Genomic DNA, 16,960 nt, shown 5'->3' with positions numbered 1-16,960 from the left:
CATGTGGCCTTGTCGATGAGACATCTGGACTCGTCGACAAGCTCAAACACACTGTTCGTGGACGAAATCGGGAGCTCGTCGATGAAATTCAAAAATATGAGAACCTCTCTCGGTACATCCTCGTCGACGAGACATGACTACTTGGCGACGAGACTCAATAGATTGCTTGTCAACGAGAAAATCGGGTTCGTCAACGAGTGCCTGTTTATTATCCTTTTGACATTCCTTTTCCCCTTCTTCAATTTTCCCCTTTTTCTTTTATTTATTTTTCTTTTATTTTTTTCTAAGTTCGGGTTATTACAATTTGTCATTATCAAAATCGAAAATGATCTCGACATATTCAAATACACCAAAATTCAAATCGAAAATCTGAAATCCACTTTTAAACGCAATGCGAATGCCCTTGAAATTTGACAAAAAGAAATAAAACTATCCCGAAGTTTCAAACTTTCAACAATCATTTCTTAAGATTTCACAAAAAGATGTACATTTTTGTTAAAATTTCAAAAATCTTACAAACGTGTTTGACATTTGATTCTTACGATACTGATACTCATCATTTGGTCATATCTTAAGTAAGTTTTTAGTGAGAATTTTGAAACAATTTTTTTTGAAAAAAATATTTGCATAGATAATTTATTATGAGAAATAATACAAATCAAAATTCAATTAAATTTATAAAATTCGGTAGAAAGAAAGAATTTAAAAAAATTTTAAATAATTTTTTTCACTTTTAAGTGATTGTTTTTGATCAAGATACACATATTTTGTTGTTTAAAATAATATTAAAAAACTTATAAATTTATTTTATTCCATACACATTTAGAATATAGTAATATAAAAAATATATAAATATAACATCCTCAACCGTCAAATCGAACAACAATTAAATTAATTTATTTGTGATCGATCAATAAATAATTTGTGTTTCATTTGTATTATTCTCTACTCTTCCCAAATTTAAATCCTGAAATTATTGTATCCTAACAAATATTGATATCATTCATCTTATAAGTATTTATAAGTTATTTAGGGTGTAATGATAGAATGATACGTTCACTTTATGGATTAGTTTTGACTCATATTTACATGTATTTTTCTTACTTTTTAAATGAAGAGCAATCTTGTGACGACATTCATATCCTTATTTGTCGGCTTATACTACTACATCAAGTAAACCTAAATACGAATACTTGAAAAGGAAAATGAAATGTATAGTAAATTAATTAATGAAAAGTAATTTTCCATGTCATTATTTTTTGATTGTTTTAATTCTTATCACAAAAAAATTTCTTTGTTAAAAGTATTTGATAAAGTGAGAAAATATAATGAAAAAATTATTTTCTTTTATTTTCTGGCTTTCTTTTTTCATAAAAAAATTTATTGATTTTAACATAACCTAAAATAATTTAATTTGTAGAAGAGTGAAAATTTCAAGCTTATTTTCTCTTTCATTACTCAAAATATTACCCTCCATTTTTTTTTCCAAAATGAATAATCTTCAACTTTCTACATAAGAATTTTTTGCCATTCATGCTTTTTATTTTTGCTTGTTTCTCTTCCTACTAAGTTCAAATAATTAAGAACAAAATGAGAAGAAAATATTTTTATTTTCAATTTTAGTTTTCTAAAAAATTAAAAATTGCAATTTATTTTTTTATTTTTCATGATTGGTGTTAAAAAATATAGAAAATAATGAGTTTATTTAGTTGTGCAAATGAATTTTTATTTTTTATTTCAAAATTTTAAATAACTAAAAAAAAGGACAACTTATTTTTTGATTTTTCAAAAATTATAAAAAGTAGCGTTTGGGAATATGTATTTTGGGTCTTGAATTTTGATCAGTAGATTTGAAGAAACTCATTTCAAATTTATGCTATAGTTTATTTAAATCTACACAAATTTAATTCCAAAATTGAACAGTATGCTTCCAAGTGTATAGTAGAAAATAAAAAAAAAAATCTAGAAAATAGTAAATTTTTTTTTTTCTAACTTTCCTACATAAACTTAGAAATAAAAATGAAGGTGGCTTTTTAGTAACTATTAAAAAAAAAATAAAAATAAAACTATTTTCACCTGTCAAACAATATATTGTATTTCATTATTTTTAATACAAATAATGTAAAATTAAAAAAATAGCTTACTTTAATTTTATAAAAAATATTTCCCCAGATTTTATATTGTGTTTCATTATTTCTTATAGAAATATTGTAAAAATGAAAAATTAGTCTTCTTTAGTTTTATAAAAAGCCAAAGTGAAAATAAAAATTATATTCCACTACTAAACAATCCATATTTAATATTTTATTTTTATTTATTTATTTTATTTTATTTTTTTGTGGTTCAATACTTTTTTCCCAACATTAATTTCATAAAAATTATTAACGTTCTGTTTGGCCGTAGAAAAAGGGCAAAAAAAATTATTTAGGAGGGAAACAACTTTTTTTTGTTGTCTCCATTTTGTTGAGCATAATGGGGAGAAAAGTAAAGATAAACATGAGAAAGAAAAAGAATTAACTACCCGTAAAACCCTATTTTGTTTTCTTTCACTCTCCTAACTTTTTCTCTACCAAACAGGGTCTAAAGTCACAATGAGAATGTCAATGAGCAACGCCACAAGATAATTTTCTGCCAAACACCACCCTATCTTGTGGAGCGTGGAGGCACGCGCCTACACAAGATGCATGAATCAAATTTACCAAACCAAAAATATATAATATAAAAATTTATATCTCACCATCGTACTAATCTAACGTAATTAATACTAATAATATTAATATTAACATTAACATTAACATTAACATTAATGATATGATTAATGATGATGATTGTAATACATAATGTATAATGTATTATGAATACTGACCAACCAAACCGTTTAATAAGTGCAAAGAAAATAGTCTTCCCATTGAAGTAAAGTTTGGTTGAAGGTGGAGATTTTGAGTGTGAAAGAGGCCAACGTCTCTCTCTCTCTCTCTCTCTCTCTCTCTCCATCATTCAACCAAAAGAAAATTATAAATCCCACAAAAGGTGAAAGAACCCAAAGGAAGGAAAAAGTAAATTAAATTCTGGCTGGAAGGGAGGCGAGCTGGGGGAGCTGCAGAGAAGAACCAGATTCAAAGTTGTAAAGGGAGAAAAGTAATTAAAAGAAAAACATAAACAAACCAAAATTTTCTAAACAAATGAAGGAGGTTTCAAGCATATGGTATTGGAAGGGGGAGGTGGGCTAGAGAGAGAGTGAGAGAGACAAAGAAAGAACAGCTACCTCATCTCTCCTCTGCTTCCTGTCCTTTTGCTTGTAGCAGCTTTCTGGAAATGCTTTAGAAATTTTCGTGAGGTACTATTAACAATTTCTCTCTCTTAGAATTCTCATTTACGTTCATCAGTGCATATACTCTTTTGGGTATTTGTTTTTTGAAGGAAAAATATTCTGGGTATTTGTTAATTGTGTTGTTTTGAGACTCATCACTGTAAATTTGTATGGCTAACTCTCTCTCTCTCTCTCTCTGAGAATTCTTATATATGTTCATCAGTACATATACTCTTTTGGGTATTTGTTTTTTGAAGGAAAAATCTTCTGGGTATTTGTTAATTGTGGTGTTTTGAGACAAATCACTGTATATTTTTGTAAAAGGTGGGCTTTTGTGTTGAAGGGGGTGTGATGTCGTGTTCTTGTTGGGTGTGCAATTCTTCTGATGAATTCCTTTTCCTTTAGCTCACTTTTGGTTTAGTTTATTATTAGGTGTTGTTGTCTTGCAGAATTAATGACTATGAACTGCTATAATAAATTTTCCGTGGAAGGGTTTCCTTTTTCTGAAATCTGAACCTCTCTCTCTCTCTCTCTCTCTCTCTCTCTCTCGCAATGAACTGGGTGGTTTGTGATATCTCTGTTTTTCTTCCTCTGGTTAAACTTTTATCCTCTATGGCTAGACAAAGAAGGTAAATCATCTTCCTCTTCTTTGTGCCATGGATCTTGTTTCTCTTTCATGGGTATTGAACTCAACAAGTTTTTTTTTTACTTCTTTTTTTTTTTCTTTTGCAGGGGTATTTAACCAGACATGTTTACTTTTGATTTTGTTTTTCTGTTTTATATTTGTTTGGGATTCTTTTTTATTTTTAATTATTTCTTTCATGCTTCAAATTGTTACTCTTACCAGGTACACAAGCAGGATTTTGATCCTAGGTTGGATTATTTGGTCCTGCTATATTCCAATTATATTATGTTAAAACATAACATTGTTTATTTTTTTCTTATTCTGTGATTGTTTGTGGGTTTGATATTGTTTTCTATGTCTTTTTTTGGCTTCTGTTTGATAACCTTAAACTAATTAAAATGAGAAATTTAGAAAGAATTTAGTAAATTTATGAATGATATGCTTGTGCGCACTATATTTGATCTTCCTTTGGTGATCTAAGCTTGGTGCTTATCATATTTGACAGCCCAAACTGTAGAAATTCTTGTGTTCAACATGTTTTATATACTGAGAAAGTGTTTGGGAGCATGAATTTCAGGCTTGGGATTGGGTTTGTGTGGATTTAAAAAAAAAATATCAATGAATTTTATAGCATGTTTTGCCTAAATTGCCAAAAATCCAAATCTAAGGCCCGAATTCCATGCTTCATAAGCAGGGTGAAGTTATTTTCCTTTCATTGGTGTCATGTAATTTCTTAGTTAGCACATATAATTTATTTGTTTTGTTTTCTTTTTCTTTGTAGTGGGAAACAGTAATGCGAGATATATGGGAAAGAAAGGTAGTTGGTTTTCCGCAATCAAGAGGGTCTTTATACCCAGCTCCAAAGAGAAGCTAGTCAATGTAAGTCGATTTCTTAATTGAGGTATAGTTAGAAGCAGCTGCAAGAAAAAATATTGCTAATGGCTTTTAGATGATATCTAATTGCATTTCTATTTTAAGAACCTTAGGGGAGATTGATATTCTAGTGCTAGGATGTCTTAACTGAGGCGATACTTTTTCAAATTTGGAATTTTATCTTCAGACAGACCCAAAAGTATTTCAGTCCATTCTTCTTACTTTCTCTTAGAGATTCAACTTTTAGATTTCATATGCTCTCTTTGTCTCAAATTAAAAATGCAAATTCAGTGGACAATTTGCGCACAATTGAAACTTGGGCAGTGTTCTGTTAGGAGTTTGGAACTACTTGTGTTTTGAGTGAGGAAAAAAGATCAGAACATAATTTTGGTTTCCAACATCATCTGAGAGGGTGATCACCCCAAACCGTTCATTTTGAAAAGCACTTCCTAAATGTGAAACAGGCAATATCCTGCCTTCTCTTAGTTAACATTTATTATTGCAGGGAGCAGAGAAGAAAAGCAGAAAAGAAAAAAAGAAGGGGCTAGGAAAACTAAGGAGTGGAGATGCCACTTCATTCATTCCCCGGTTCAGAGAGCCAAGCAGTATTGAAAAAATTCTGGGGGATGCAGAAAGAGAGCAGCAGAAAAATATCATAAAGCCTCCCACACCTTCGGAGCAGCGACCAAAAACGCCACCTTCTGTGCAGCTGCTAGCACAACCTTCTTTGCCTCCGAGGGCTGCCTCTCCAAGGGCTGCCTCTCCAAGAGCTGCCTCTCCAAGGGCTGCCTCTCCTAGGATTGCCTCTCCTAAGGTTACTTCACCTAGGGGGGTTCATCACCATAAGGAGATTAGCTATAGACCGTCCCCAACTCTTTGGAATCACCATGTTGCAGCTATCAGAATCCAAGCAGCCTATAGAGGTTATGCGGTAGGCTTCTACTTCACCTCGTTTCTTAATTAAATCCTGAATCAATCATGGAAAATAATTCCTTGATTGAGCTCACTAAGCCTAAAAGTACAGGCATGGACATGAGGTTCCATATGGAACCATAAATTTAGCACTATATTTATATTTAAATGGAAAATTTTGATTCAATTTCTGCCTGAGAATGTATTGAAATGTAGCAGCATTCATGACCAGAGTCTTTTATACTTTCATATGGGCTGATTTCAAAATGCACCTGGACAGTTTTTGGGGTTGGCCAGATATGCACAAATATTCCCACATCACAATCCTATTCGATTGACATAACATGTTTCCTTTGTAAAGGCTAGGAGGAGCTTTAGGGCTCTTAGGGGCCTTGTGAGGCTCCAAGAAGTGGTCAGAGGAAATAATGTGAAGCGCCAGACGATGAATGCCATGAAATACATGCAACTATTAGTGCGGGTTCAATCTCAGATTCGGTCACGGAGGATACAGATGTTAGAGAACCAGGCCCTTCAACACCATGCTCTAGGCAAGAACGATAAGGAAGTGGAGAGTAGCTTGAGCAAATGGACCTTGAGTCAGACAGTAAGTGTTCCTATTGTTTGTGCCTTCTGTTTAAGTAAACATCCTCAGCTTTGGCCACCCCCACCAAGTGGTATTGGCCATGGTATTTTTTTTGATAGAAAATTTGATCCTGATAGCCATATAAGCTCAACAGAATTTTAAATCCCATTTTGGTATTCTACTCAGATCCACCCCCCATAAATTGGCTTTCGGGATTTACACCAAATTGATATCAATGGCTATATAGTTGCATTAAGAATGTGCACCTCTGTGGTTGGACTTGTAATTGTGTTACTCTCACTCTTTTCTTTTAGTCTTTTAATTAAGCCAAGACCATTGATGCATCGGAGTATTGTATTAGTCTGAGGCAGGTAACCAGGAAGAATGGGACGATAGCTTGCTAACAAAGGAGGAAATTGAGGCCAGATTGCAGAAAAAGGTGGAAGCAGTCATGAAGAGAGAAAGAGCCATGTCCTATGCATATTCACACCAGGTATTTCACTTTGTTTGCACATCTTAGGTGGAGGATGAGTGGCTTATGCATGGGTGGGCCCAAAAACCTAATGGCTCAAACTTTTGGGTCAAGTTGGCGCTTACTAGGTCAAGTCTGTTCATGATAACTATTATGTTGAGGCTCAAGTTGGGTTAAAGCTTGGCTTGCAATGAGCTTGAAGTCTGGAATGTCTTTGCACTTAAGAGTTCCAGATTTATTTTGCCTGCACTTAATCTGGAGGGGTCCTTCATTTTCCCAAATCAACTTTCTTAATTTTGTAAACCTTTCCCTTTTGTTTCATAGAAAGTTTTGTGCTCATTTTCCGTTTCAATCATATACATCATTTTGAGGGCCTTTTTGCCTTCATTATTTTCTAGCTTAAATTTCAGCATTAGAAATATTTCGTATGCTCTGAGGCTTAACGTTCATATAGTTTTGAAGACTGCCCAAGTACAGTTAATCCAAATATTGGTGATAAAAAACAATCATAAGCTTGTTAGAAAGCTAACACCCTTCCTGCCTGTCCTAAGTCTCTCTCTTGGCAAAGTAAATCAGAAAAGTAGAATACCCATCAGAGAGACTTAGCATGCTTGTTTCAGAAGGAGTTGCTACTCCATAGATGGGAACACATGCATTAGGAGCAGTAACCGTTGAGGCCCAAGACCAGATCCATTTATGATTACCCAGCTGGTTCTCTGATGCTTTATTCTGTTTAAGTATGAGGAAAAAACAATTGGGTGTAATTGGGTCACATAGGATTTATCCACATGGATTCTGATGCAAGCGTGCAACTGGATCCCACTTGATGAAAAAAATGCTGATCTAGTGGAATGAGATTGGAAAGTCATAAATCCTAGAGATCCAGTTTATACTAGTTTTTCTCCATGGAGTATTGAAATTTACACAGGACGCCATAACACTTGCTATTTCTCCCTGATCATTTGTTCTCAGCTATGGAAAGCCACTCCTAAATCAGCACAAACCAGTCTAATGGACATCCGATCTGGAGGCTTTCCCTGGTGGTGGAACTGGCTAGAACGGCAGCTTCCTCCGGCAAATACTCCTGAAACTCAACCGACAAAGAACATCCAGATGACACCTTCAAGGCCAAACATGGAGCACAAGCCAAGCCCAAGCCCACGACTTCATGCAAGCAGCAACTACAAGCAACAAAGCTTTGGATTTGACAATCTTGAGTCACCAACGCCAAGGTCCTCAAGATCACCACTACCTACTAGAATGAAAATGGCGCAGACACCCTCACCCTTTAACCGAATTCCACACATACAAAGCCCAAGTCTGCAGAGATTCTCAAAGCCAAGAACAAGTGCAGCAGACTCTAACTTTGATGCACCATTGAAGGACGACGATAGCCTCACGAGCTGCCCACCATTTCCAGTTCCAAACTACATGTCTCCAACTGCATCGGCTAGAGCCAAAGCGAGAGCTTACCCTAGTCACAAATTGCCAAGTCCAAGTGATGACCAGAAGAGAAGGCTCTCATTCCCTTTGACTCCCTCTAAGTGGAGCAAAGGGTCATTGTTCAAGGATTCTCCCTCTCACAAGATGTTAGACAAGCACCAGTCTGCGCAGTCTGTTGGGAATCTTAGCGTGGATTCCACTACTTCTTTGCCTGCTGGATTGGGCAGGAAGCCATTCAACCGGTTTGTGTGATTTCCCCCCCTTAGTTTCTTTCTTTTCATTAACCTTCTGTTTTGTTTTTGGTGTTTACTTTAAAATGAGTGTATGGTTATATGTATGGAATTACAAAATGCTGATGTATAATAATAAGTACACAATAGGAAATGATTCTCTGATTGTAAGAAGATTTGGGTTTTGGGAGATATATTGCATTTTTTCACCATCTGGATTGGTTTCATGGCGGTTGTGTGGGAACTCAGATATTGTAATTTTAAAAACTAGTAGCAATAGATTTTCTTCATGGCTAGAAACTGTTGTGAAAATGGATTCTTGTCTCTGCCTCAACATTCCACCAACAGTGGCCCACAATCAAGGAAAAGTGGAGCACTTGGGAACCCCCCACCCCCCACAAGGCCCCTTCAATGCTTAAGCGAGACCTAGAGTTAGGGTTGAGGGAAAAAGCATGTCTTGTTCTCAAGAAGAGCAGGGTATTCATAAAGGTTTAAAAAACTCTCGATTGGAAAGCAAGCATTAGTATTCCACTCGAATTGAATTCCAAGTGCCCAATTATAATTGGAGGATTATTTCACTCTTATATATGGGGCTATAAACGAGACGAGTTGAGCCAAACTTGTTCATTAAATTTTTAACCGAGCTCAAGTCTAAGGCGAGCTCAGACCGAGCTTTAATATACTAGCTTAGGCTTGTTTATAATGTAAATGAACGAGCTCTTACTAGTCAAGTAACCTAAATTCTCACTAATAGTTTAATTCTTTTGGAATCTCTCATTTTGAGAGATAAGAGGTTTTGTTAGGAAAAAAAGTGAAAGGCGCTCTTACTAATGCTGCATTAAAGTTTTTCTTTTATCTCACCAATGTTAGGAGCCTGTGAGCACTTAGATCAAAATGACACCAAATATTTAACGTGGTTTGGTCAATAACGACCTACGTCCACGGAGCACACACCAAAAATTCACTATCTCGTCGAAAAATATTACAATTCTCTCTCTCTCTCTCTCTCTCTCTCTCTTCCTCCCTTCTTCCTCTCAGCTCTCTCTGTGCTTCTCACACTTCTGCACTCTCTCTGTGCTATGTCTTATATCTTCCACAGCCCTCCTTTTATAGTCTTGGAATTTACATCATAATCAATACAAATCAATACAAATTAGAAGTTAAAACTGAGAGATTAATGGAGAATAAAAGTACCACGCGTTTTTTGACTCAACAACGCGTCTCCAGCTGTCTCCTAGCTGTCTTCTGTCTCCATTTCTAACAATCTCCCACTTGGAGACAGAGACACCTCCTCAACTAGTATCATGAATAAATGATGTGCTCAAAATATGTCTTTAGGCATGAAGACCAACTGAAGTTGAACACAACTTCAACTTCTCTGTAGTCACCATCTTCCTGTCTGTTCGATTCTTGCGGACTAATCTGATGGCTGTCATCTTCACAATTGGTGTAAAAATGTCAGTGTAGTCAATCCCATCCTTCTACTCGAAGTCTTTGACTACCAACCGAGGCTTGTACCCGGTGTAGTCAATCCTGTCTTTCTACTCAAAGCTTTTGACTACCAACTGAGGCTTGTACCTTATGGAACCATCATGCTCCTCTTCGATTCTGTACATCCACTTGTTGTGAAGGCCTTTGGGCAACTTTCACATTCTGTTGGAGGTGAGGGACTTCATCTCATCCTTCATCGCAAGCTCCCACTTGCTCGTATCTGCCACCTAACATGCTTCAACATAGCATTCTAGCTCCCCTCCATCTGTAGAAAGTAAGTAATCAACATACCTTCTGTCTGGTATATGGGACCGAGTAGATCTCCTAAGTTCCAGAGCTGGATTAGGAAATGGTGGTATGACGATCTGCTTCATTGGTTCATCCACCTGAGGATTCTTGGTATTCTATTGATGTGTCTCAACACATTCTGAGTGGACCGGTTCTAGTCCATTCTTCTTTGGGGCATGAGTGTTTATCTGGAAACTAACCCTCTTCTGTTTCCTGACTATACAATCCTCACACATGTCAACCTGCATTGATTGTAGACCACTCAATTTTTCCTTTGAGTGCATCACTTTGAGTCCCTTCTCGCTCATGTGACCAAATCGTTGGTGCTAGATGTTGCTGTCGTCATTTCTTGCTGCAACTGAAATAGACATAGAGACATTAGAGGTTAGAAAAAGTGTTCCGTTTTTCTTACCTTGCGCAATCGTTAGTACACCCTTTGAAACTTTTCATTTATTGCCAATGAATTTCGTCGTGTATCCCTTATTTGCCAGCTGACCAACTAAAATCAAATTCTTTCTCAGGTATGGAATATACCTGACATCCTTCAGCTTCCATACTGACCCGTTTATATTGATCTTCACAACTCCCTTGCCGATTACGTCGCAAGGTTGATTGTTGTCAAGGTACATCTTACCAAAATTACCTAGTGTGTACTCCTCTAGGCAATCTCTGCAGCATGTGGCATGAAATGAGGCTCTGGAGTCTAAGACCCAAGACTCCTGCTTGCTCTCCAAAGAGCATATCAACATCTCATCATTCTCGAAAGCAATATTTGCTTCTGTCTTCGCCTTCGTCTCGCATTCTTTCTTCTGACTCCTGCACTGGTTATTGTAATGACTAGTCTTTCCACAGTTCCAACACTCAATAACTTTAGTACTTTGGGAACCTGTGTCCTGAGTACCTCTGGGATTTCTGGATTTAGACCGTTTGTCCTAGATCTGCCTCGGTTGTTTGATCGTCCATGCCTGTTTCCTCTGCCTCGACTCTCCATGTTCAAGGCTGAACTCGAATTGGAGCTATGGTTCGACTGCATTCTTATTTCCTCTGTCAAAATCATGTTGATGACCTCATCGTATACAAGTTTCAATTTTCCTACTGAGCTACTAATGGTAGTGACGACACCATTCCAATTTTCAGGCAACTGACTGAGAATCAGTTGAGCCCGAATTTCATTATCAAACGTTATCTTGACTAAGGCGAGTTGATCAGACAACTCATTGAAGTTATTCAGATGCCTGCTGAAACTCTCATTTGCAGACATGTTCATCGTAAATAGTCTTTTCATGAGATGTACCTTGTTTGCTGCTCGTACATATTAGAGAGCGCATCCATCAGAGACTTGGTGGATGTTATATGCTTGATATTGAATGCCACAGTTTTGACAACGTCATTCTGATGGCTCCGAGGGCTTTTCGATCAAGCAACTCCCACTCGTCACTTCTTCATTTATGTAGCCATTTAAAAATGCGCTTTTGACCTCCATTTGATATAGCTTGAAATCCTTAAAAGCTACATATGCTAAAAGCATTCAAATGACTTCCATTCTAGCTACAGGTGCAAATGTTTCTTCAAAATCTATACCTTCTTCTTAATTATATCCCTGAGCTACTAATCTAACCTTATTTCTCACAACTATTCTATGTTCATCTTTCTTATTCTTATATATCCATTTGGTTCCAATAATTGATTTATCCTCAGGTCCGGGAACTAGTGTCCATACTTTATTTCTCTCAAACTGATTTAATTCTTTTTGCATGGACAACACCCAAGATTCATCCTCTATAGCTTCATTCACATTCTTAAGTTCTTCTTGAGATAGAAATGCGAAATGACTAATCATATTCCTAAGTGAGGATCGAGTGGCTACTCCACGTAATGGTTCACCTATTATTTGATCTATGGGATGATTCTTTATATATTTCCGTTCTCTAGGTGGTTCATTAACCTCATTTTCAGTTTGATCAATTTCAACGGATGGTTCTTTAAGCTCATTTATCTTTTCTGAATCATTCTCAATGGATAGTTTCTCAAGTTCCTTGTTTATCTCAGTTTCATCTTCATCAGCTCTTTTGGAGAAGGGATTTGACTCATTGAACACTACATGAATAGATTCTATGACCGTCAATGTTCGTTTGTTATATACTCTATAGGCTTTACTATCTAATGCATACCTTAGGAAGATGCCTTCATCAGATTTCACATCAAACTTTCCTAAGTGTTTATTGTCTCTAAGCACAAAACATTTACAGTCAAAGACATGAAAATATGATATAATTGGTCCATGGTCATTCCATAATTCGTAAGGAGTCTTATTAAGTGATGATCTGATTAATACTCTATTTAGAACATAGTAGATGGTATTCATTGCCTTAGCCCAAAAATACTTAGGTAGTTTATGTTCGTTAAGTATAGTTTTGACCATTTCTTGTATGGACTTATTCTTTCGTTCAACTACACCATTCTGTTGTGGTGTTCTAGGTGCTGAAAAATTATGGGCAATTCCTAATGAATTACAATAGTCTTCCATGCCTTGATTTTTAAATTTTCTATGCCTATCACTTCTAATTTTAGTGATTGTATATTCCTTTTCATTTTGGATTTTCTTACACAGGTTTATGAATTTTTCACATGCTTCATCTTTGTGTCCTAAGAATAATACCCATGTGAATCTTGAAAAGTCATCAATTATGACAAACGCGTATGATTTTCCTCCTAAACTCTAAATTGGGTTTGGACTAAATAAGTCTAAGTGTAGCATTTGGAGTGGCCTAGTGGTGGAGATTTCTTTCTTCTCCTTAAAGCTTATTCTTGCTTGTTTTCCCAATTGACATGCATAACAGATTTTATCTTTCACAAATTTAGTCTTAGGCAGCCCTTTAACTAATTCTTTCTTAACAAGTTTTGAGATTAAATCCATATTAGCGTGTCCTAGTCTCCTATGCCAAATCTAACTAACTTCGTTCATAGCAGGTAAGCATGTCACACTCTATGAAGTTAGGTTATCTAAGCTTGTGGTATATACATTTTCATGACGTTTAGCCATGAACAATATCTTATTATCAGTTTTGTGTTCAACTATGCACTTGTCATGTTCAAAAGTCACTTTGTAACCTTTATCACACAGTTGGCTTATGCTTAATAAGTTGTGTTTTAAACCTTGAATTAATAAAACATAATCTATAATGAGTGAGGAATCATTACTGACTTTACCTACACTTGTGATCCTTCCCTTAGCATTATCTCCAAAAGTAACAAACCCTTCATCCTTGGGTGTGATGGAAGTGAACTTCGCTTTATCTCCAGTCATGTGACGTGAGCATCTGCTATCCATATACCATCTATCTTTTGAGGATGCTGATCTTAAGTATATCTGTAAGACACAATCAAACAATTAGTTTTGGTACCCAGATTTTCTTGGGTCTAGGAGGGTTAGTGCTAGATTGACCTTTGACCTTTCATACTTTCTTAATTTTTACATCTTTATTTTTGAAAGGACAACCAAATTGTATGTGACCCAACCTTCTACATTTAAAACATATTGTATTTCTATAATAATTCTTAGTTGGAACATATGACTTTGATGCTATTCTAAAATACCCCATGTAAAGGTGTCTATTCTTTAGATTTTCCTTTCCATTAAAGTTAAGCCCTTCCTTTTCTAGGGAATTTCTTTGAGATCCTAGGAGCTTTTCAAAATTGTTTTGTCCTTCAGTAAATTTACAAATAATTTCAGATTTATCTTTCAAATCCTTTTCTAACTCCTCAATTTTCAAATCTTTATCTCTTATGAAAGATGCATGAGATTCATTTTGACGTTCAATCAAATATGAAAGTTCTTTGACTTTTCTTTTCAGTTCAGAGATTTTCTTTGTTTTTTTCTCAAGCATTTAAATAGAGTATAGGTATTCTTGTTTCAGTTTATCGTATGAAATCAAGTCATTTTCATTTTCAGACTCACTAGAATAATACGAGGATGATGAAAATGATGATTGTACCTCAAGGTCATCATGTGCCATTAGACACAGATTGGCAATCTTATCGTCACTGGATTCAGATTCTGAACCGCTAGTGCTGTTAGTATCCCAACCGACTTTCAGCGCCTTCTTCTTTTTCTTTAAGGCTTTCACGAGCTTGGGGCACTCAGGCTTGATCTGTCCAACTTCTTGGCAGTTGTAGCATGTTGGTGGATCCTCCTTATTTTTCTTTATGCTAGACTCTCCTCTTTCCGATTTAGAGTTTTAGAATTTTCTATTGAATTTTTGTTCTTCTTCAAGAACTTCTCGAACTTCTTTGTTAGTAAGGCCATGTCATCATCCGTTTCGGAATCACTTCCTTCACTTGAGCATCTTGATGATACCTTAAGTGCAGTGACTTTCTTTACTTTGTTTTACTCATTTTTCCTCTCATTTATTGTCAGTTCATAGGTGATGAGTGATCCAATGAGTTTGTCCATCGACATCTCTTTGAGATTTCTTTCTTCTGCTATTGTTGTAGCTTTCGCTTTCCACACTAGAGGTAATCTCCTGAGCATTTTCCTCATTAACTCATAAGTAGGGTAAGTTTTTCCAAGAGCATTTAAAGAGTTAATGATGTGTGTGAATCTAGTGTACATGGATTGTATGGATTCATCAGTGGTCATTTTAAATGCTTCATATTCACTAGTGAGCATGTCTATCCTGTAGTGATCCGAAGAATAATAGCATTTTAATAATAAAAGTGAGAGAAAATAGATACAAAAATAGAAGGAGGCCGTAGACTTCGTCGACGACACTGCATTTTGAGAGAAATAAAAATTTCAAAAAATTTCTAGGGCTTTGTCCACGAACCCAGAATTTCGTCAACGAAGGTTTAAAGAATTTAGTCAACGAATACAGGGCTTCGTCGACGGATTTACTGAAAGATTCGTCGATGAAGTGATGGGTCTCGTCGATGAATCTGACAGTATATAAGGAGGAAAACCGAAACATTTTGTCATTTTAACCGCGCCTCTCTCTCTCTCTCTCTCTCTCTCTCTCTTTCTCTCTACGACTCTCTCTCCCTCCTCTCTTCGATTTCGGCCCCACCAATCACCGGATTGATGATTCGAAGCTATCACGCTACTCCTGGTGAAGTTCTCTGTACGTCTACTAGAGCGGATCGTCGGGAAAATAGAGTTGGATTTCATCCCAAATTCAAGGTTAGAACTTTTATTCAATTTTTGACTTCCTGACAGTTATAGGAAATGATGTAAGTAGAAAAATGCTGATGTTTAGTTCTGGCAAATATTATTTTCAGGGTGTTGTGTAGGAGGCCCTGCTGGGGTTAGGCCAGTTTTCTATAGGGGCTTTTTAAAGTTAAGGTAAGGAAAATATTCTATGCTAGATATTTCTTAAAATATGATACAGTTTATTTAATTATAAAAATTATGTATTTAGTATGGTGTGGCTTGTGAATATGTATATGGTACGGGGATATATTTTACGAATTTAGTTTCATGATTTTACGCATTTAAGTATTATGATTATGTGAAATTCAGTACCATGATTTTATGGATTTTAGTACCATGATTATACGGATCTCAGTACCATGATTACACGAATATCAGTATTATGATTATGCAGTTTCAGTGTTATGATTATTCAATTCTCAGTATTACGACATGTGAATTACAGTACAGTTATGCAATATCATGGTTATTATGATTACTTCAGAATCATGGTAAAACATATAGATATGTATAGAAATATATTATATGATATCAGACCCTGTTCGACTTGCAGCTATAGAGCACGGTACCGTTGCTATAGATATTATGTTACTTTACGAGTACAACCACCTATTCAGATAATACGTGATAAGGTCGACCACTTAGGCCCTTAAAGAGGTTAGGCTCCCCATCCAGATATGGGTTGAGGTGTGCAGGTCCATTGACGGAGTTCAGTGATTTATTCCTGGTTGGCCAGCCAGGGTAAATCCAGCTTACGGGCTGCACAATTTTATCATGAGGGGGCATATCATGACACAGATAGCCATAGGGAACAGTTTCAGTTACTATTATTTATGTACGGATTTACAGAAATAGGGACCCTACTTATACACACTAGAAGTACTTTGATTTATAACTTATAAAACTGCTATGTTAAGCAACACGGAAAGGGGTGGTGTATTTTAATATTTATACTGTACTTGGCATTCAGTTATTCATGTTTATATGAAAACAGATTTCATGATATATAGTAGCTCATTTGCCACGCACTAGTAATAGCATATTTCTTCTTACTGAGCGTTAGCTCATCCCAGTGTTGAAACATTTTTCAGGTGATCCAGGTAGGCGAGCAGATCAGACTCGCAAATAGAGGGGCGTCTGTAGTGCCCTGTTAGCAAAGTGAGTACAGTGAAGAATTTTTGTATACCCTAGTTAGTTGAGGGCATTTTCGGGATACAGTTTCTTTTGTATATTTTGAAAAACATTTCAGAACTCTGGTATTGTATATAATGGTTATGGTTATGTTTATATGATTCTGCTTCTTGTTGCTTAGGTTAATGTTGTGGTATCAGAGTATGTTAATTGTTACAGTGTTTAAAAAAAAAAAAAATCAGTTATTTAAGCAGGTCGTTGCATATCCTACTATCCTTGACTTCGTTAGTGTCTTCATATGTAACTTCTAATTTTTTCCAAATTTCTTTAGTTGAGTTACATGTTATTACCCTATTAAATTCATTGACATTTAATGCACAAAAAAGTAAGTTCATG

At 35.7% G+C, this 16,960-nt stretch overlaps 1 protein-coding gene across 4 annotated transcripts; it reads left to right on the top strand.

Annotated features, from left to right (window-relative positions):
• Window positions 1-2,885: 2,885 nt before the first annotated feature.
• LOC131150507 (protein IQ-DOMAIN 14-like) lies at window positions 2,886-16,741 on the top strand. Of its 4 annotated transcripts, none has more exons than XM_058101258.1 (7): window positions 2,908-3,337; window positions 4,717-4,814; window positions 5,314-5,739; window positions 6,082-6,324; window positions 6,665-6,796; window positions 7,748-8,460; window positions 16,525-16,741. In XM_058101258.1, exons 2-7 carry the CDS (start codon window positions 4,740-4,742, stop codon window positions 16,526-16,528), a joined length of 1,593 nt encoding a protein of 530 aa, XP_057957241.1. In that variant the 5' UTR covers window positions 2,908-3,337; window positions 4,717-4,739; the 3' UTR covers window positions 16,529-16,741. The 4 variants fall into 4 exon arrangements, with proteins under 4 accessions (XP_057957240.1, XP_057957241.1, XP_057957239.1 ...); XM_058101259.1 differs by lacking the exon at window positions 2,908-3,337 and adding an exon at window positions 3,674-3,939; XM_058101257.1 differs by lacking the exon at window positions 16,525-16,741 and having other exon boundaries at window positions 2,886-3,337; window positions 7,748-8,660.
• Window positions 16,742-16,960: the final 219 nt, after the last annotated feature.

Source organism: Malania oleifera, chromosome 3 (genome assembly GCF_029873635.1).
Source record: "Malania oleifera isolate guangnan ecotype guangnan chromosome 3, ASM2987363v1, whole genome shotgun sequence".
NCBI lineage: Eukaryota > Viridiplantae > Streptophyta > Magnoliopsida > Santalales > Ximeniaceae > Malania > Malania oleifera.
This window is presented reverse-complemented; position numbering and strand designations above follow the sequence as displayed.